Source organism: Haplochromis burtoni, unplaced genomic scaffold (assembly GCF_018398535.1).
Source record: "Haplochromis burtoni strain Fernald_Lab_line unplaced genomic scaffold, NCSU_Asbu1 Contig_27, whole genome shotgun sequence".
NCBI classification, from domain to species: Eukaryota; Metazoa; Chordata; class Actinopteri; order Cichliformes; family Cichlidae; genus Haplochromis; species Haplochromis burtoni.
Genome location: NW_024582388.1, coordinates 2699721 through 2722714, shown reverse-complemented (window position 1 = coordinate 2722714; position 22994 = coordinate 2699721). Strand labels below are relative to the sequence as shown.

The following is a 22994-nucleotide window of genomic DNA, read 5'->3' as shown; positions in this document are numbered from 1 at the left end:
GTTGTTAATCTAAGTCTATCAAGGTTATTGTACTTAATCAAAACTTAACAAAAAAAAATAAAGCTAAGTGCAATTTTAGTTAACTGAAATAAAAACTAGATTTTAGGGTAAAAACAGATATTTTGTGTTTACAAAACTTTTATAGGAAAATTCACACACTGACACTTTATTAGGTACACCTTATTAGACCCCCTTTTGCCTTCAAGCTATTTGATCAGAAACCTGCACATCTCTGGAAGCTCTCTCCCTGTTTCTCACACAGATGGAGCAGATACTGGCCCTGCTGCTGGACCTTATGTAACCTTAGTCTCCTGGTTTCTCCTTCACACTGTTCAGATACTTAATGGTCATTTTATATTTCTATTTCCAAATAATCTTACCAGTAGTTGTCTCCTTCTCACCAAGCTTCTTGCTGACGGTCTTGTAGTCCAGCCTACAGTTTTACCCCTGACATCCTTTCACAACTCTTTGGGCTTGCCCATGAAGGTGAAATGGAGGAAACTGATTCTGTGGACAGATGTGCCGTATACACATAACAAATTTAGACCAGAAGTATCTACAATCAATTAATCAGTTACAATATTTGTACTATATGAGCACACAGTCAATCTATGAGAGACAGAAATCTGGTTGGGTTTTAGGGGATCAAATACTTCTTCCACTTAATGTCACCAAAATCAGTTTATAACTTGTGTTTCTAACTTTCATAAAAACTAGACTGTTAATTTCTTTGTAAGTGAACAAACTTACATATTCAGCAGGGGATCCAATCATTCCCACACTGTATGGATGCAGAAATCTGGATGGGCTGGACTTCCTGTGCTTCAATGGGCTGTTGGTACTCATGCTACCAGCAGTGACGCTATCAAAAAGCAAAACCAGAAGGGATAAAGAGAGGACAACGGTCTGCTGCAGACAACTTAACTCCTTATTTGGAGGTACTTTTATTATTTGTCTTTCCTTATTTATTTCGAGGACAGTGGTGTCCACTGTCTTACTGACAGTGAGCAGCTGGTTATGAACATGTCATCATTCAACTTATGCTTGCTCTAGTGTCAAGGGATACCACTGGGGGGGGCTTAGTCAGTAATGTGTTTACATTCAAGTGGCACAGATCTCAAGCACCAGCAGAAATTATGACCCTTGTCCACTTTGAGCATGGAAAAACTGAGTGTGGGTGGTGGTGGTGGAGGGGCAGTCAACAAATGTCTGATTTTCAGGATGCTGCTCAACCATGAGAGATATCGCTGCTAAACTTTTTCCCTAATTAGGTCTGTTTTTGTGCTTAAATCTAAATAATTTAAGCACAGCAGTGATTTGTCATGGCGTGTCAGAAAAGAAAAAACACTGGAAGACAATTACCAACGCCACTGTTTGTGGTTTCATTTCAAGGATTTGTTGGCACAGTTAAACCCAACTCGCATTAGTTAAAATGAGCTGATGAAGTGCGCTGATGAGTCACACTGCGCGCACAATTCTGCACTGTCTCTGGTGTTGAGGAGCTAATACCCTGTTAGAGTGGAGACTGGAGGACGAGGGAAATCATATAAAGGGCCTAAAACAGAGGGGGCCTGACATCATCAAATCCGAAAGGTTACTGGCCAACGCTGGGCGCTCAAGCTCAAGAAAAACACTATTGATATGCCGTGGGTTCGGCCGGGACAATGGCAGGGACTGTCCCTCCCGCTCTCCCTCGTGGCCTGGCATCGCAGAGATGTCACAGAGAGCACCAAACAAATGGATGGAGGGATAGAAAGGGATGGAGGGAAGGCGAGGAGGTGGAGGAGAACAAACACATTGTTCTAAGGGTGGAGAAAGCGCTATTGTGAACAAGACAGATAGCTTATGTGGGAGAATGGGGTGGGGAAAGAGAGAGGGACACAAAAGGACAGAGAAAGGTGAAACCTGGCATTTTTTATAGAGGCCCCCTTCCCCCCGTGCACTTGGAGGTAATCCATAATCCTGGCTTTAGGGTACACTTCCTAAAAGTTTAAAGAGGAACACAGCAGGGACAGTTTCAGCACACAGGAGCAATCTTCAGCTTGCCTTTCATGTGCATCAAGCCTAGAGATCCTTTCTCCTTTCAAATCGTGCTTCACATCCAAGAGCCTCCAGTCACTTCTTAACATGTGGATAAACAGTTCAACAGAGGCAGGGAGCAGGTAGGTCTGCAGCAACTGCCCCCTGGGTCCAGTCTGAACGGGTGACTTGATGTGAACTAACAGCACAGCTGTTTGAACATGGGCTGAGACCTCAGTGGAGAGATGGAGGCCGCTGTGCTGCAATGCCCTGCAGGCGTTCGATGCGTGCCAGCTGCCCCCCTCGGTAAACATCAGTGACACAAATACACGGGCAGTTAACCAGGCGCACACACACACACGCACACATGCACGTGTTCATGAAAAGATGACAAAAACAGCCTCGTTCAGACATGCAGAAAAAAGGGAACAAATGCAGAACAGTGTCAGCATGCAGGCATTTAGACCCAACAGCAAACCAAGGAGATTTGATCATTTCCTCTCCACTGACACAATGACACAAATTAGACACTCTCCACGTCAACCTTCAGTTACCCACAACAATGGACAATATCATACAGCACACACAATATGGGATTAAATTAATTACATGTTTTCTTTCTCAGTATTCCACGCTCTGCTGCCTGCGTGATTCCCATTTGGGACTTTTTCCCTCAAACTGGATGTTTAAAGCTCCTTTCTAAAGCAACAGCACAGCTGAACACTGCTGGTTGAAATTCAGATTTCAGTAACACCGGCAAGCCCTTGTTCTTACTTTTTGTTTTTTTCCTTGAAGATGAGATGTGATGATGATATTCATGTGCAGGAGAGACGACACATTGAAAGCAGAAACTAGACTAAAACATTTCAGTATTTACACGAGAAAAAGGAAGACTGAATAAAATAGGAGGAAAAATGTGCTGCAGATAAACAGAAGACAAAACAGGCAGGCAAATCTGGATTTGGTATTTCCATGATTATTCAGCCACAATGGTGTCCTTCTCAAACTCCCCCTCAGCAGACACAGGACACGGCCCACACGCACAAATAATAGGCAAACCACCAGCCGTGCAGTATGCATACCTGCATGCAGAGAAAGCATAACAAATAGCGATCTCAAGAGCTTTCGACTATGGGAAATATAAACCACTCTGCATGTAAATACACTGACAATAGTGTGCCACATGCTGCGTTAGATGCTGCACAACTGGCACAATTTTCCAAGTCTATGCTAGAAGCTGTGAGGATGCACAGTGGTGCCTTTAGCTAGATGGCATCTGCATGCCAGTAAGCAGGCTGGTATAATACTTAATATGTTCATCATTACAGACCGAAAGGTTTGCTAATTAAAAGTGCAGCTGAGGGTAATCACTTTTTTTCCCTCAGTCATAAAACACATTGGAAATTCAAATTCAGACAAGATGAAAAGTAGCATTATCAATGAAGTGATTACACTTCATCATTAAGGGAAAATGAACCCAATTTCACAACAATCCATCCAACAGCAGTAGAGCTTTAATTTGCAACAAAACAGGTAAAGTCAATGGATTTTTTGTTGTGGGGGGCTGAGCAGCAGCGTGATCCAGAGGTTTGCGCTGCCTCACACACCAAAGGGTCTGGGTTTGAATCCTCTGGGACACATTTGTGTAGAGTTTGCATGTTCTCTGGCTTCCTCCCACACAATAATCACCCCAATAAGACATGCTTATTAGGAAGATGAAAACTGAACAGTGATGGTTAGAGGCAATCTCACTTTGCACTTTGAGTATAATTAGCTTAAAAAATACACAAGAAAAGCTGTTGATGCTTTTTAGATACTGAAGTAATATTGCTATTGTGATTTTTTTTTCTTAGTGTGATCAAAAAAGTCCTAACTTGTAGTAGATTTTATAGCAATCAATCCTAATCTGTTGAGGCATTTTATTCGGGACCACATGCAAAGCCCCACCTTATCTTAAAGACCTCACAGTATCTTATTATTCCCATAGCATACTTCAGAGGAAGAGCCTCCAGCAATCTGGCCCATCTTCTGTGGAATCGGTTTCCAGGTTTGGAAAACAAGCGCCCTCTCTACTTTTTAGATTTACCTTCAAACTTTCCTTCTTGGAACTGAACCATCCTTTAGTCATGCTTCTACAAGCTCAAGCTGCTGGTGAGCCTGTATTTATATGCCACTACTGCATATAATCAACTTTGTGTCCCCTTTGGTAATCTGAAGCAAATGGCCCCTGAAACTGCTCCCTGTTTATTATATTGTTTGTTGTTATGCTCTTTTTCTCTTTATTCACCTCTTCTTCTTTGTTCCCCCTCACCCGAACAAGCAGAGACAGATGGCGGTTTCCCCTGAGCCTGGTTTTGTATATCACACTGTATATAAAACCTGGCCATCCCGATGTCACCTTTTGGTTAGTAAGGTCTCACTGTGAGGCCTTGGCATCTCGGGGCTTGAAACCAACAACAAGTGAGGATGGATCTGAATTAGAAAACAAAGACACTCTGTGATCATGTGATGCTGAGCTGTCAGTCATAAGGAGGGTATGCCACAGAAGTGCACTGGTGAAAAGGCTTGCTGGTGGCAGAGGGCTGTATGGAAGCATATTAGTGGAAAGTTGACTGGAAGGAAAAAAGAGTGAGAGAAAAGTTGCAACAGCAAAGGGTCGACTGCAGGCTTGAGAGGATCGTCATGAAACATGGAGTCAAAAGCTGGTCTCAGGCTGATGTGAGTGCATCAAGAGCCACCAGCCTCAGAGGTCTTCAGGAAAGGAGCTCCAACTGTCGCTTTCCTAATCTAAAGCCACTGCTGAACAACAGACAATGTCAGAAGTTTTAGCTGGGATAAGGAAGAAAAGAACTGGACTGTTGCTCAGTGGTCCAGAGTCCTCTTTCCAGATAAAAATATACTTTGTGTTATGGAAAACAAGGCCCCGGTGTCTGGAGGAAGACTGATGAGGCACTGGATCCAAGGTGTTTGAAGTCTAGTGAGAAATTCCGGCAATCTGTTGTTATTCGGGGCACTATGGCATGTGGTGGTGCTGGTGGGCTATGTCAACGCAACTGTCTAACAAAACATATTATAACACTTCATGCTTCCATCTGCTGAAAGGCCTTATGGGGAGCTGCCCAGAGTGCCAAAACTACCATCCAATAGCTTGCACTCTATATTAATAATACGTTTAAATTGGCTAACCAAGTCGCCTGAAGATGAAGATGAGAAACAAACGAGGCATAAACAGAGAAGACTTGAAGGCCGCCATCAAAGCAACCTGGGATTTAATAACATCTGAGCAGAGCCACAAGCTGATCACCTACATGCCACGTCACACTGATGCAGTAATTCACTGCATAAACTCAAAATCTTACCAAATATGAAAATGAATTTTCACTTGTTCCATTGGCAGATTTTTTTCTTGTTTCAAGGTAAAACATTTTATATTAAGTGAAAAAAATGGAACAAGTGAAAATTCTCGAATTTTTCTCTAGTTTCAAGATTCACTGTCTTGAAACATGTTTCTATACCTTACTGAAATGTTGCTCAGTAGCTGATTGCGTCTTATTTTAAGTGTAATGAGATCATTTTGACTAGAAATAAGACAAATATACTTGGTAAGATTTTGAGTTTTTGCACTGAGAAAAAACCTTAACTCTAAAATAATTTGAATGACTGAATTTCTGATTTTCATAGACTAGAAATTGTAAATTCAATCCAGTTTTATTTATATTGCGTCAAATAACACAGCAGTCACCTCAAGGCGCTTGTTATTATAAAGACCCTACAATCATATCAGAAACCAAAACGAGCACTTGATGACAGTGGGAAGGAAAAACTCCATTTTAACAGGAAGCAGTTATATTGAACACATAAAATGCACCAGTATATGCAGTTTATATTTCCCCGCTCGCTGACGATGTCGTAGCTCACAGGGGATCATCGAGTATCTTTCTTTACTTTTTCCTTACAATGGAAAATGCCCTGAGATGACTGTTGAATGGGAGTTTATGGTGGATTGACATTACCACCCCTAGAGCCAATATTGTGGCTTAGTCAGTAAGCACTGCTGCCAACATGCTTGCAGATACAAGAGCTTATTTGCAGTTCAACAGTTTTCCCCCTCCGTTCTTATTGCAGCTCTGTTGCCCTTGCGTGATGTGTGACTCGCAAAACATATCTCTCAAGCAGTGAGCGTCTGTCAATGTCAAAATATTTCCCGCTCATTCAGTCTGTTTAGCATTAAAATAGATTCTGAGGTGCTCACAGCTCACAAATACCAAAGTAGTTCAATCTCCGCGAGCACTCGCTGCCTCGCACATGGAATCACTGTGCAGAAAACTCACAATCCTCTTTCTCCACGTCATAATCACCCATCCTTGGTGCTCAAACCGCTGCGACTCTCCTTCCACACATCTGTGATTGATTCATGCTGGACAGTTAGTGGATTTCCATCATCTAATGCAAGCTGTGAGTGCTTCGCTTTTGTCCTGCTGTTTGAGCAACTGTCAGCTCCGGCATCGTCAGCTACTAATAACATTTTAGGCAGTTGGCAATCTCTTTGGCTCGTACTATTATTACCACACACTTTGCTGTTGCCTTTTTGAGGAGAAATAAGGACAGTCTAAAAAATATCTGCATGCAAACCTTACTTTTCTGGGTTTACTTGGCGGCTGTGCAGAGTGAATTTCTGATAGGGATCTGATACCGGCAGGTATGCTGTAACTGCTGAATCGATGCAGGTTTTAGGAATTTATGTGCATCGCATGTGGCAAGATGTTAACGCAATTTTGACTCTCAAAAGGAAATCAAAGTAAAAAGGAGCAGCCTCAACAAATCAATAACGTACACAGGACGCTTAAAACTGGCAAGTGCCTTTATTTTCATTCAACAGTACACAACGAAAGAAAGAAGCTATTTACAATTACAAGACTTGAAATTCAATTATTTATTATTCCCTGCTGATGACTACAGACGATCAGTAGTAGTCCTCTGGGTCAGCTTTATCCCCCTGATTCTGAATCTGCTGCTGCTTCTTGTACAACTCGGCGATCTGCAGAGATCGAGAGGGAGAGAGATGTTTAGAGAGAACAAGGGAGATGAGACGATTTGCGAGAAAGAGGGGAAGCAGGGTGGAGGGAGGGAGTGAAGGAGAGACTATCATGAAGTGAGGTCAGAAACATGAAGAGGAGAAGCTAAAAATATCAGTTTGATTATTCATATGCTGGGCTTTGATGTTGGTGACTCCCAGCTGCTGAGTGTGAGACGGGGGCTGCGCTCACTTGGGCTCATCGGAGTTCGGGGGCGAGGGAGGAGGAAGGCGGGACAATGAATAATGCGCGAACAGCAGGCCCACCCAGAATCAGCAGTATCAGTACCAGTACAGCAGGGTGGCACAGTGAGGATGGAAAACAATGAAACATCACATTATTTCTCCTCCGCAGGATCAAGGTAAAGCTTTGATTCTCAGCCCAAAAGTGGTTGCATCCAACATGTTCTGGCTGGTCTTCATGTTTTCTTAATTCCCACCGACTCGAATGAGGTTAAGTTTTATTTAAACCGTGCGCTACGTCAGGCAACGTGAACCGATGTGCTGTGCTAATGAGCATGTGTGCATCTTAACTGATGAAAACTGACAGAAGCATCATTTTAATGCGGCTGATGTTCTGACTTGACTCCCTGCCGTAAACGCCTATATCTACACTCTATAAGTAACAGATGGGCATTGATTCAACTCAGTGAATATTAACATTTTATTGTAGTTCAGTCTTTAGAAATGCTACACAAGTTTGGACGCAGGTGGTGTTACACTACAATGAACCTGACATGGATTTTCCCGGTGAGGCGCGGCGTGCGTTTCAGAGCTGGTGCATCTAAGGCGATGCATGATGCAAGAAATCATGTCGTAAAATGTTTAGCAGGGAATCAAACTTTAAAAATCTCGTTTCATTTTGTTGACTTGTTAGAGTCAAACGGTTTTGAACGTAGGGGATCTCTTCATATCATGCCGTGAATCAGAAAACACGGTCAACAGCAGGAGGACATAAAAAATATCAATGTTCAATGTTGTTTTCAGGTAAAAGATGTTCTATAAGTCAGGCTATGAATGATACATGAAAGCAACCTTCAGAAAACAAAACTTTGAGAATACAGAAAGAAATAAACATGGAGACTTCAGTACGAGTTTCAGACATCATAAAGACATTCTGGTGCATGTTAACACAGAAGTGGAGACTTCTGGTTTCAGACACATAGGCCCAACAGACAAGGTAGTAAATTAAACAAAAAACACCTTCATGTCTATTTTGATCTTTTCTACATCGACATTGTAATTGAAGAACAGCTGAAAGTCTGAAAAGTGCATGAAATCACATCTTTGGTAAGTATCTTACCCTAATGTTTAGGTTAAATGACAAGAATTGGACACTTTATTTTATTTTGTGCATTTCACATTTTAAGGGTTCATTATTAAGCTCATTTCCACCTCCATATTTTTAATACTTTGACTCCATTAAGAGTAACTTTGTTTTATTCACATTCAAATCCATATTTGTATTACTGGAAAACAAACAGAAAACAAATGCAAGAGTAGAAAAAAACTGTCTAAAACACAGTTTTTAGAAAAGCACTTTAGAGCTTTAAGCTGATTACTTGTATATACACTGGCACTATATAAGAGGGATTACAGAAGAAATATTTGGGAGTTTTACCCCAAGACATAAAATAGTTAAGTACAAGTTGCAGTATTTTATGGTAATATTCCAATATATATCAATATTTACCATTATTTCACTAATACTACAATCTAGGAGAAAAAACAAAACATAAAAATATTTGTATGTACATGACATTTACTGTATAAGGTATACAGTCCATATACAGTCCTGTAACTCAGGTCAGCATAGTGATAAGAATTTTATATGCTCATGGGTCAGCAGTCAGGTCATTCAGAGGCAGGCAGCAAACCGCTGAAAGTTGATTTGTGTTCTGGCAAAACTTTCTGCGAGTTATGTCAAACACAAATCCACCGTTAGACTAAAACAACACAATTAATGGTTTGCGCTGGTGAGCTTGGCGTTGTCTACTTAGTTTTTCTGAACTGTCCTGTAGTTTGTACAGTACAAATCATGGTTGCTGCCTCACAATATATTGCTCCGAAACCAACACTGCTTTAACTGACTGTAATACAGCTCTGTTCGACATGCAGCAGGAGACCATTACATAAACCAATTCCTGTATATAAAAAAAGACTGTCCTTGGAGTGCTATTCACCCATGAAATTTTACAGGACAGCTCTTGTGAAGCGACCGTAGTGATGATGATGCTTTTCTATACAACACGGTCAAACAAGCGTATGACTGAATTTTACTAGGCCGCGATCTTCCTTCTTTGACCTCATGATCCTTCATATTTTCTAGTCCTATAAGAGATCTGACATGGAGGGGGGACCAGTACTGATCTAATGTACCTGAGCTGCGGCCGTGGCGTCCTCGGGCTTCTTGTCGTCTCTAATCCTAAGGAAGCGAGGGAACCTCAGAGAAATGCCCTTCTCTGGATCCACCTGAAGAAGAGCAGATCACAAGAATTATAATTAAATCCAGCAAACGACCTGTGATACTGAGTTATCATTTGTTGCTACTTCTAACATACCCCACGTACTGGATATTTTGTTGACTAACATGCACTGAAAGATATTCAAGCCCTCCTAGCTTAAGGTTTGGAAACATCAACTCTTTTTACTCCGGTTCCAAAAACCTCTTTGAATTATTTGCCTTGTTTAGTATTTTACTGGCTTTAGAAATTGTACTGTACATTTTCAACCAAGGCTGCTTGACAATGCAGATATAGTGAATGTGAAGGGTGTGTTTAAGATTTTTCAGACCTGTACTTACAGTTTATCAAATGTGAAAGGGTTTTTATGTAAATTCGGGGGGTCAAATGGAACGAATAAGTATACAACATTGACAATAATCTGACCTATCAATTCAATCTTTAAAGCTTTTCGTACAATTTGCAGTAAGTACAGGCTATTTTTTTGCTGTGCCTTGAAACTTTGGCTTTTAAAAAGTTGGGAAACTGGCTTAGACCACCATAACAGCACATGAATTAGCGAGGGTCCCAGCAAAGCATGATGACCATTCTGTTCATAAGTACCTGAGCTGTTCACATGAGCTGCTCGAGCTTCACGTACACAGAGTGGATGAACATCATTAGCAAATCCACATAGCACTTTTAGTTACATCAAATTGCACTGCTCTAATATCTCAGAAAGTATACACTCTTTTTCAAGCTACTGACTATCGCAGAAAGTTGTAGCCACATTATGTGTGAAGCCTCAGGGTAATCTTACAAATTACCTGTCAAAACCATCCTGGGGATCACGGTATTAAAAGAACTGATACTGCTAATCCTCTTTTTGGTTACTCATCCAAACATCTGATATTCAACTGTTTAAAAAATACAATGTATAGAGAGAACAAACGCAACACCTGGCAAATTTCACACCAGATTTTTTTTTAATTAATAGTAGCGTTTTATCCATCCCACTGTTGTTTTACTTTGCCTGCTGTTAAAACGGGAGCTATATTCTGGCAAACCTTTTTTTATTTGCGCTGAGGGACTCTGCATCTAACATGCAGCCAAACCACAGGTAATAAACAAGTATCTGTTCTATTAAAACCGGACGCTTTTACAACATTTTTAATAACTCAATTAAGAGGCACTAATTATGACTTTTCACTGTAGGCAACAGAGCATAACAGGCAGAATTTATCAGTGGAAACACATGGAGGGCGGATTAAGACACTGAACTGACCATTCCCATTGCAGCTTTGTAGACCGGAGACAGTGAGAGGTCAGCGCACTTCACCTCCCAAACCTGCACAGCATCCAGCCACACGTCGGGCTCGGCTGATTGGTCAACGCGGTAGTAAGCACGGGGCTTGGGCAGGATGTGCTCCTAGAGAACATAAAATGAAAAATTAATGATTAAATCACTAAATTATCCAACTTAAGAATAAAACGTTAGATAAATGTTAGAAATATGTACCCAGAATTAATGGTGACTTCTTCAAAAGAACTCAAATTTGTTCTTCTTACAGTACAATTATATAAACGTTTCAAACTCAAAACTCTTCAGATATGGACAGCTTGTGCAGGGCACTCGGTCACACATAAAATGTCGTGATTGGAATCCAAGTTGGATGAAATAACATTTTTACTTTTAGCACAGCATAAACTGAATGCATGTAGTCACATAATCAGACAGGCACTACCAGATTACTTTTAGCATCTGACTTTTTAACGCCACTCAGTACCAAGCCAGTTTGCATAAGACAATTTATATGCCCTCAGTTTGTGCATATACACTGAGTTAACTGGATTAGTGTTCAGTTAGTTCAGGTTTATTACATCCCTGCAGCATCAGACGGCAACAAAATCCATCAATAGAGCAGCGTCCACACAGGAAGAGACTAGCAGCAATAAGGCAACCAGCAAAGGAATGTCAATGTACTTCAGCAACATTTTGCAACAACTGTTACCAACAGGTGCTCAGTTGACCTTAAATGACAATATGAGTCCAGCAGTTGCATGAACTTATGCACAGGGCTGTCTAGAAAGGGAGCATTGGGTGGCACTGGCTGTTGTTTAAAAACAGCATAGAGTTCAATACGAGGTATATTCAAAAAGTCCTGGCTTTACACATAAATGTTTGCTTAGAGTTTTAGGTGCATAGTGGGATTTAAGGAAGCATCTAAAATGGCCCAAATAGCTGACCTTAAAAAGGAGTTTGGGCAAATTCAAGTCTGGTAAGTTTCTATTCGTGCCGATATTCTCCTTTCCATGTTTAAATATAGTAAGCAGCAACTCTTCTTATTAAAGCAGCTGTTGAAATATAGCAGCCATGACAATAAAACTTTGACCTCATGCATTGTTTGTCAACTGATATACTGTTAAAATCTCCTTCAGAGTACTTTATCCCACGCATGCACCCAATGCCGTGGGTGTCTGAAGGAAAGCATGAAAAAAGTGACTCATGCCGAAATGAAAGACTGCCATCATTTGAACAGACTGATGAAGCCAGCAGTGTTATGTATCCCACATCTGAAAACAACTAGAGTGTACGTACAGTGTACATGCAAATATGCACAGTGTAAAAATAGGCAATGCATGTACAGAGAACCTGGTAAAAAAGACAGTGATGGAGCGCTTCTGGTTGCCCTGCTGAATTGTGCCGTGTCTCAAAAACCACATCCCAAGAGGCAGACACAGTCTGAGCACTCCCATATTTCTTGGTGGGGGCAACATGATTTCAAAGACACATTATCACACACCTACACGACAGATTTCATTTAGAAGCAGCCTGATATACTGCACTTTTTTTCTCCTTATTTTAAACTCGATATTTACCTCGCAGGCTTCACCGCCAAACTGTTTCTGTTCCCGCGAGGCGACCGAGAAAAATAAAAAGAGCCAACTTCTGCAATATTTAATAGTACCATTTTAACTTTGACACGAGCAATCATTCTGTCAGCGTAGGTGTCAGTCTTTTACAAAATGATACCCATCTTGTTTTGGCGTGAAACAGCCATTTCAGCGAATGTGCCTCTGAAACGGTTTAATGTTAACGAGACTGCTGCAGTGTCCACAGAACTGGGTCATAGTTAAATAATTCTGGGGGAAAGAAAGCTCCAGCTGTAGCGGTGCTGTTTCCCCGCACACATTATTTATACTGTGGGCATTCAAGTGACACTCCAATACAGAGTGAATTACAATGCATGAGCTGGTAGGCGTGTAGAGTCTTATAAAATATTGAGTTCTGTCGGAGCTCAAACCTGTGGCCTTTCAGTTATACTTGGGGATACACAGATACAGCTATATAATAGATAGAGTTATTATTGTAATCATTAGATGGGTCAAGTATTCGGTGGAGTTAATAAAACCGTAATATTGCAATTTTACACGCCTTCCAGAGCATCATAATTACACATCACACAAGCCTAAAAAGGTGTGTGAGCTATTTCAGTTACATGCAATTATTCATGTTGATTTAAATGTATTTACACCACCGAGGACCAAGTGAAGAACTCATCTTCGGGGCATGTAAAGTGACTTATTTAAGGTGGAGTGGCAATTATATAATCAAGTACAGTTGTTACTGCTGGGAAAACTGTGCAGTTTGTGCCTGCTGTGGAACATTTTGGCTTATATGATGTGAAACTGTAAGTTGAAAAAAAATAAAAGAACTTCTACTTAAAAACATTTTAAGCACATGATCAGCAATGACGAGCAGAAGCTGCATTTAGGTATCAACTCTGTTCCAGGCTTATAATGTGAAATGTGTGATCAGAATACTAATAATAACATTTTATCAGTTCACTGAATGAGAAACTGAAATTCAATTGAGGATTTCCAACTTTTGAAATGCTATATTTTAGTTATATATTTTAAACCGTATTTGTCCCTTGTTTGTACCTGAATCTATAACACATTGCTTCCACCAGAAGGTGACAATAAGGCATCAAAAGTCATTTTCCAAGTATTATTAAACAAGAAAAACACAAAGAATGCGTGATATTAATAATGATAAAAAAAAGAGTGCTACAGGAATGTTTTTTGCAGGCCATCCTGTGAGTTAGGACTCCACCCTATGCCAGAATCACACTATCCATGAATATACTTTTAACTTGTTAAAAAAACCTGTCACATCATGATAATGATATAAAATGATAAAGTGACGCAACGCGTTTACTTTGCCTAGCACACACGACGATGACAACAAAGTCCAGGCATGTCTGAGAGCGAGAGCAGTGTCATTTTAGTACTTAAAAAGGGAGTTTCTTCAATGACATCCAATATAACATGATAACGCAATATGCAAGAAAAATGTTGCTGCTAACAATGGGAACAGTGAACTTGTTTCACCACTTGAGGCAAAAACACCACCGACTACTACAAGGCTACGAAGGCAGGTAAAGCGAAATAAGAGCAGTGACGCAAAAGTAAACATTCACTCACCTGAGCATCGCTTGAGCACTCACTCCTTGCACTCTATATGGCAAGAAGAGCCAATGGTGGATGGAAATTACTAATGCGGTTACACAGCGGTAACGCAGGACTTTAAGCAACTGGTTAAACAGCTCAAATAAACCCAAGTTAAAACACCCTGGGTAAAAATTATTTTTAGATTTATACTTTATTATGTGATCATATTGTGCAGGCTCCTGTGGAATTACAAGGTTAAGTTGCTTTTCCGGTTAAACTGTGTTAAGCAGTTGCATTGTTCTTTTTTTTTTTTTTTACTTAAAACTTCTGGAGAAAACACTGTCGAGACTACAATTGTACTTACAGTTGACTTATGCCATGTCAGTGGATATAAGGCTGTCTCACTGCTACATTAATGCTGTGAACGCTACACTTCAAATTAGGTAGTCCGTCATCAATGACAGTAACTCAATGGAAAAGGAGGATGGAAAATGCCCTTCATTTTGTTTGCACATAAAAGCTGCTGCCTGCGAGCTAAGATCACCAAAGAAATGTTAAATTCTTTCCCCTCTATTGTCATAAATATGGTTTTTGCAAATTTTCAAAATCTCATGATATAATTGGGCTTTACTGCCCACTACCATTTTGGATTAATGTAGAAAATATGTAGAAAATAAAAGTTTATGGTACTTACGTAGTTTGTTCCTCACAAATTGACACCACTTCTATGATTTTTGAAGCCTAAATGTAATTTTCAGTTAATAATAAGCTACGAACAACTGAATGGGAGTGTCACCACTGCTTAGCTGCTTTGTTCAGATCAATGACACCAAAGTTCTGGAGTCTCATTTAGCCATTTGTTACAAAATGCCTCTTTCCTTCAAAAGTGCCAACTCATTCCCAAATCATTTCTGGGAGAGTTTATTTGAATGTCAAATTGTACTTTTGCTTAAAATCTATAATGAACGTGATTCTGCATCAGGCCCCCAAAACTCCACTATCAGTCAGCCTCTAACGTCTACTACCCTTAATCATTTTCAAGCATCAGAATAAAGATTAGACTGAAAAATGGGGGGAGCAGCTCCCGGTGTTACAGCACAGCAACTCGCCACCCAGGGGATTGTGAACCGAGCCAATCGTCTCCCCGTCTCGAGTCCCTTCGGCTTGCAGCACTGCTGCAACTAAAGCAACACGGCCACACCACTGGCCTTCCTTAATTCACCATCCATCACTTTCATTACAAAGCAGCACAGTGCAGGCTCTATTGGTCTCACAAAGAAAAAAAAGAAAGAAAAAAGGTTACACCACCTTCTAAATCACTGCTTCACTGTAGTGATTCTACACTGTGCAGCAGTTTGTTACACCAAATTCAACCCTTTAATCTCTAAAAGAGATGTTTTAAAAAAACCCACGGTGTTCACCAGGTTTGCTCAGTCTGTATTAAATAACGATTACGTTGTTTTATAAATAGATGACTGTATTTTAAAAACCCCGTCTCTTTTATTCCTGTAAAAGAAGTAATAAATTTAGCTGATAAAGCCAGCAGAATACAAAAATGAATTCACACTCTCGTAACGGCTATCATTTTCAGAGAGCAGTTGTCAAGTTTCTTCAAATGCTTCTGCTGCTCTGCTGCTCTGGAGCAAACCTCTTCAAATATAAATTGAAAAAGAAATTCATTAACCAGCTTCAGAGCACGCCAACACAGTTTCACTAAACACATTTTATTTCATTGGTAAAACAGAAGTGATTCATGGTGCCAGCCCAGCATTTCCTAAACACACCAAATGAACACCTCTGAAAGGCACGTGCAACTTATTTTAGGTAAGATGTAACACGTGTATAAGCCTAGAGGGTAGAAAACATCTGTAATCCCTGAGCTTATTCCTGTTACTTTTCTCTTTTTGGATAATTAAAGGTATCCTCGAGGTGCTGTTTATAAAATGAAGTTGTAACTTAGGAGTTTATCTGCACACTGGTCCTATTATTTTGATACTAAAATCTTGGTTCATATCTGAAGAGACTGAATGAACAGAGAATATAATCTATGAATGTATAGTTGTGGAATTTCACGGCTCAAACCCCCCAAAAACCTCATTGTGGTTTTGATCTAAAATTTACTGCGTCTGTGTTTATGTTACCATCAAGTAAGTACTTATCAAACAATGAATTCAAGTAATCCTAAAGCTGAAGCTTCAGATGTCTTTACACAGTACTGTCATCTGTTATCTCTGAATGAAGTCTGTTAGATGGGATATATATACTTCGTATGGTCTCCTCAGGCACACAGCTCTGGCTTTGAGTGGAGAAGCCGGCCATTCAAACCTTATGTTTGCGAGGGACAGTCTATCAGAGCAAAGCTAGCTTCAAGGAAGCACTAAAAAAGCCAATTTGAAAAGACTGTACCAAGGCCCAGTATAAGACAAATAAAGATTAGCTTTGTGTGATTTCAAAACAATCTTGTTGAGTCTACAGTTAAATATTTGGCTCCTGTACATTTGCGATTTAAAAAAGAGGAAGAAAGAAAAAAAAAAATCAAGACATCAATGTAAGGAAACAACAGTGTGGCTGTTTAAAGAGTAAGTGCAACAGCCTTGCTGTGACACTTTACCTTTAAGAACTTGTAATGCTGCTCCAGATCTTCATCCTTGAAGCCTGTCCCGATCTGGAAGAGACGAAAGGAGATAAGAGGCACGCACACATCTATATACACACACACACACACACACTCCGTCTTAGATGTGTGTGAGGCAGCAGACATTTGGCAGCATGCTGCAAAACAGAGAACAGCAAGAAAATCCCTCCCTACACCACGAGCATCTTGTCTGCCTACTTCACATTAAGCAACATGTCACCTCTCAAAAGACCTGAGCCGGCTGAGGCACAAGAATCACCCAATGAATAAGGGGGGAGGAAAACAGGCTGGTGTGTCATGCAAATATAGGATTTCCCAGCTTACAGATCTGCATGTATTCTGCAGATCTCCATGATAGGCTTCACTGTGTGTTTTAAAGGTAGCATTCAAGAAGATTTGGAGGTTAATCCAAGCATGTGTTCATGCATTTGTTATCTGTGCTGGCCAAGTCTTCTACCAAGCCGACTGCAATGTATTTTTAAGAGCACCTGTTCCACATGAAGTAGAGGTAAGCTAATTACTGTACAACTAGTATGTTTTGTGGATAATCAGAGTCTCCCAGCAGCTTAATCCAATCAATACAAGGGTTTGTGCACAAGTTAACAAAAGCAAACAGCAATGCTCACAAACATTCACATTTTTTAACACAACAACAACAACGAAGCAAAATTAATTATTATATTTTGGTAGTTCTGGGCTGAGCTTCCTTTTCTTGATGACCACAGCCAGGTCCACATGTTTGATTTGCCCGATTGTTATGCTGGATGCCCTTCCTGTCACAGCCACAGAGGGATTTGTTTGTTAGATAAATATTTAAACCACTACATTATGCAAACACTCTTAATTTGATGATTTAATTCTTGGTTTTATAACTCAAAACACAGGGAGATCACTGTGAGCTTCATTGCAAGCCCACTGACTCACTATGTTGCAAATTTAAAAAATATATTTCATTAAAACTTGACAAAAACCAAAGAAGATTAAAAAAAAAATCTTGACTTAGGTGGAAATGAAGTACATGAGCAGCAACATGGACAAGCACTTAGCACGGTCACATCAAGAAAATTCCTGATTCAAACGACTGCTTGGGAATGCCCCATCCAATTGAGGGGAGTATGGAGCGCTCACTGTGGCTGAATGGGTTCCCTGTGGTTTCCTCCCACAAAGACATGCTTGGAAAGTTAATATATCTTATGTGACCATCTGTGAGAATGTGGGTACATGTGGTTGTATCCACATTTGCCCTGTGATGGACTGAATAGCTCAGAGTTAATAGATGGAAATCTATGGGTTTTATTTAGTTTTCGCCTTGCCAAACATGCCCGAGGAGGCATCGGTTCATTGAGACCGACTGTATGTCAAATGCTTTTACAAAATGTTTGTATTTTTAATACATGGTCTAAATCCTGCCCCTGACAACTAGCCCTAATATTACTTTTAGTAACAAACAAACACTGAAACTAATAAAAATGGATCCAAAACTAAACATTGACAGCTGTGCGTGAATGTCCTCGTCTCTTGCACGCTCTGCATGCCTATTTTCTTTCTCCCGTATGTGGGAATTTTGCGTTTGTGAGGTGTGTGTGTGTGTGTGTGTTTTCAATTTCTTCATGGTGGAGAAAAGGTTGTGTGGCTCAGGTCCTATTTGTTTGGCAGCACTTTTCTTTTCCAATACGCTTTCTTATTTTTCTATTTTGACGAAAACCTCTCAGCTTGCCGCTCTGAGTCATTCCTGCCTGCCTAATATCAAGCTCCTGCCAAAGACTGCAAACTGTAAATACACTTCTAAGGTATTTTAATGGGCTCACAGAGACAGACTCAACAAACAATCATTTAATGAGATGCGTGTTGACATAACTACCAGTATTTGTTAGAAAAACCTAGCAGATTAAAGGCTACATTAATAAACTGTCGACATAAAGTGGAGACGACTGAGATTTAGATCTTGTTTTCCTCAATACTACAGTATTTCAGTACTGGTCATTAACAAATTACCACTGAGTCAGTCTTAACTGTGTATAAGTGCTGGTTTCTCATTGTGCACAATTACTTTACAAGCACTTGTTTTAATCATTTAAATGACTGTAAATAGCTAAATGTATCTCTCAGCTGTCACCTTCCATTTCATTAGTGTCCCTTTTCTTCTCTGTGACAGCAGCCTGTGTGAACTGTGTGTCCACAGCAGCAGTGCTGCTCCCAAATCTGCTGCTCACTCAAGGACACTTCACAGGACATACAGGTGAAATTACATTTGGGAGATGGAAATGTGGTTTAGATTCTGCTTTCGGCTACAGAGAGGGTTACTGAAGTGTACAATGTCAAAGACAAAACATTTATTCCTTTGTTGTTTAGCTGACACTGGAGAGCAAAAGGAAGATGAGTGCAGCACACAGGAGAAGTGGATGCTGCAGTCACATGGCACACACTGACAACTGCAGAAAAGATTAACGGCGTGCTTCCATGTGCTCACTCATCTCATACACATGTGAAAAAGTATGTACACTCCAATTTTACTGAACATAGCTGTCCACGTGAGACGTTTAGACAGGAAACATGATCTGAAGTATTTTTTTTTCTTTCATTGTACAAAAACAACTGCAGGAGTTGAGTGCTGCTCAAACTGAAATGCAAGTTCAACACGTTACACGACTTTCAGACCCATCTAATAAGATGGTCTCGAGAACGATCTTGGTCTTGTCTTGGTCTCGATACCCTCTTGGTCTTGGTTTAGGCGGTCTTGACTACAAGTCTAGCTTAACCACAGTTAAAGTTGGTCATCTTAAACAACAAAAAGCCTTTGAAAGCTAAATGCCCTTTAAAGAAGTTGGAAATGAGCGGAAAAGAAATCAGGAAAAACGTTACGACTGTTTTACAGTCAGACACTTCGCTTAGAGTCGTGGGAAGGGCCTTGAAGGTGGGGGTGCTGTAGTGTGTTACAAAGGTTGTCAGTCCTGCAACCAGCAGACACGAATGAACACCCAAAACTGAACTGAACTGCTCAGAACAGCCGAGAAAAAAATACAGTGGCTTGCACACAACAGAACACTAAGTAAATTGCACACGACGGACACACACATCAGTCATACTATGAGGTTTGTTAAGACAAAGCAGTGAAGACATACAATAAAACTATTTGTGCACTGCTGACCAAAACCTATCAAAATATGGAGCCAAATTTATAAGTACCCTTTTGGTAACAAAGGCAGAACTGTGAAATTACTGCTTGATTACAGTGTTAAACTGCACAGCGGCAGCTCATAAGCCAAAGCCTGACCTTCAACTTGATGCTCAGAAGTTTAGACAATAAATGTCGATGAGGACATTTAGCTAGTGAGAGGTACTGGCTGATAGCTAATTTTGAAAAATGCACCACTTCTAGGGATGTCTAGTAACGTCATTTAACCATGATGCTTTTATAAGGGGGAAACAAAAAGTACTTTTATTTATTTTACCCCCAGTTTTCCTTTTGCAATTGGAGGTGCTGCACCACTGGCAATACCCCCACTTCTCTTGGCGTTGGTTAGGCTGATATCAATGCATTTGTTCACCAAAGACAGTTAAATGAGTCATTTGATTGATTTGGTACTTTCCTTCTGAAGTGGAGCCTAAAAATAAGTCAACAATGCAGCTATATGTGATCTAATGTGTCCTTGAGGCAAGAATAGTGCCACTGAGTTGTGAAAATTCTCATGGTGACCTAAAAAATTTAAGACAGTTTAATAATCTTTAGGCCTTTTGATTACTTGTTAAAGTCATTTTAAGACTTTCTAAAGACCCTGTAAACACAGGTGACCTAAAGTAATGCCTGACTGCCTCAGTCAACTGAAGGGCCTCCTCTGTAAACATGGTTTAGATGACGCCCTTCGTCTTTGAGAACTTTTGCTGAAATTTACTGTTAATGAAAAAAAGGCATCTGTCCAGAAAACATTGGCTTTGTTAAGCCTTTACGTCTGTGAGAGTGTCAGCAACACTTACATCTTTCTTTCCCATGTTTTATGTGTCAACGTGAATAAAAATGGAAAATGAATGAGACTGCCTGCAAAGTCCAAAATGTTTCCAAGCCTGATATATAACAAGTAGCCCAATAAGTGCCAAAACATCAGTCAGTCAGCTTGCAACTTAGTTATACAGTTTTTGGCTCTGGCTTTTGAAGACTGTCCCTGTGTATTTTTAAAAATATTTTTAAAGTTACTGTGCATGGAGGAGGTGATGCTCCAACATGACTTTAGAAAAGCACAAAGTGTAACTGCCAAGTTGCATGTCAGAGAATTTAGTCAGTACAGCACATATTGTATGGGACATCACGCCCCGCCTACACATATACCCCATGTCATCACAGTCATCCCTCGTCATCTTGCTAAAAACATTTCTACTGAGTTGGGATAACTATCTACTCCTAGTTATCTCTGTTGTCTGACTGCTTTAAGTTAGTTTAACTAACCCTGTTGGTGTTAGCTTCCACCGCACAGTTGGTGTGTAGTTTGCCCACAAGGCGCCAATTTAGAGTCTTCCTGTGCAGTGCTTTGCTTTGCGTTTTGGTATGGATGCTAAACAGAAGCAAGGAAAGCAGAAATCTACTGTTCTCTCCTGTCCTCTGAGACGCTGTTTCTCTATGCACAACAGTGATCATCACGGTCACTATGGACGATACATGGAGCAGTCCCTGGCTGCTTATCTGGCCCTGCCCCACGACCATGGTGCCGGTGGCCCTGCAACACTGCTGTCTAAGCACAACAGATTCCACACGTCACAGCTGGATTCATCGAGCTCATGCTTTGCGTATCTAGCCAGAGGTAGAGCTCTGTGTAAACAGAGGCTGTCCCACTGGATTACAGAAGCTCTCTCACCGGCGTACAGCACCAAGGGTCTCGCTTCGCCCCAGGGTATAGGAGCTCATTCCACCAGGGCAAACTCCTAGGCTCTTTTTAAAGCTGTAACTGTAGGTGATATTTGTGCTGCAGCTAGTTGGGCATCACTGCACACTTTTGTTTGGTTTTATCGTTTGTACATTACAGCTCATGTTGTCCTTAAGATGCTGGTGCTCCAACTTCAGTTCAGTAGCTGCTCTGCAGGGCATGTATATATGTCCCATACTATATGTGTTGTACGGAGTGAATCAGCTGAAAGGGAGCAGACAGTTACTTTTGTATCTTCTGTTCCCTGAAGGAGAGGAACGAGGTCCAACACAAGGTTCCTCCGCCCCGCAGCTTGGCTTGGTGAAGAGCAGCTATTGAACTGAGGGATGATTGACGAGAGGGGCTATATGAACGCATGTCATCACAGGTCAAAGGTGTGAATACAGGTTTCTTCAGCCAGGACACACAAGGGCATGATGTGTGTGTGTTGTACCTCTCCTTCTGAGAAGAGAAGCTATAGATGTAATTGTTTGTTCTTCACATAAATGAGCTCAAATAAAATGGGGGCAAGTGCAATACACAGTTGGAGATTTTATCTGATCTGAAATTAGCCAAACTCTGGACAAGTGAGAGTAAGAGTTGGGAGGATTAAAACATATGAGCAAGACTGGACGCTGCAGGCCAAGCTGACAGGATAGTTGTAAACCTGTCACCTCTGTGGCTCATTCAGCATTTTTGACATTTGGATCTTTGAACTGGAAAACTAAAACAAAGAATTACTGACAATGTACTGAAAAATTCTCCTAAAAATGAAGGATTTTCAAGCACTACAAATAAAATCAACACGAGCAAAAGAAAAGATAGAAAAATCAATGAAGAGCTAAAAACCAGACTTCTTCTACAATTTTCACTCCATCTTTTGTTATCCACAGCTTGGGAAATAATTATTTCACCCACTGCCGAATTTGGAACTGTTCAATTTACAAAGAAATGAATGGTCTTTAATTTTTATGGTAGTTTCATTTTAATAAATAGAGAGACCACCAACCAAAAATCTAGAAAATGAAACCCATTACATAAAAGTTATAAATTGATTTGCACATCACTGACTCAAATAAGCATTTGATTCCCAAACTAAACAGTACTTTTTGGAAAAAACCTTGTTGGAAAGCACAGCGGGAAGATGTTTCTTGCAGTTAGTCAGTGGGTTTACACACATCTGTGGAGGGATTTTGGCCCTTTCTTCTTTATAGAAACTCTATAAATGTTTTAGGCTTCTTGGCTGTCGCTTGGCAAATCAAAGCCTCAGCTCTGTCCACAGATTCTCTATAGGATTGAGGTTTGCAGAGGTCACTCCATGACTTTAATGTGCTTCTTCTTCCTTTGCTGCCTTAGCAATATGTTAAGCGATATGCCGGTCATTGTTACACAACCCATTAAAGTGTTCTGGGTAAAGTAAAGATGTTCTCAGCCAAGATTTTCATGGCTTCGTCCAGTACCCTTATCAGAAAAAC

The 22994-nt window shown here is 40.5% G+C and overlaps 1 protein-coding gene across 1 annotated transcript in view; it reads right to left on the bottom strand.

Moving 5' to 3' along the window:
- Positions 1-6866: 6866 nt before the first annotated feature.
- lig1 (ligase I, DNA, ATP-dependent) overlaps positions 6867-22994 on the bottom strand; it is a 63095-nt gene continuing 46967 nt past the window's right edge. The window contains exons 24-27 of the mRNA XM_005918070.3: positions 16601-16654; positions 10820-10963; positions 9473-9565; positions 6867-7057 (exon numbers count right to left, since the gene is read on the bottom strand). Coding sequence (XP_005918132.1) covers positions 6983-7057; positions 9473-9565; positions 10820-10963; positions 16601-16654 — 366 coding nt within the window. The 3' untranslated portion in view covers positions 6867-6982. The remainder of the gene's footprint in view (positions 7058-9472; positions 9566-10819; positions 10964-16600; positions 16655-22994) is intronic.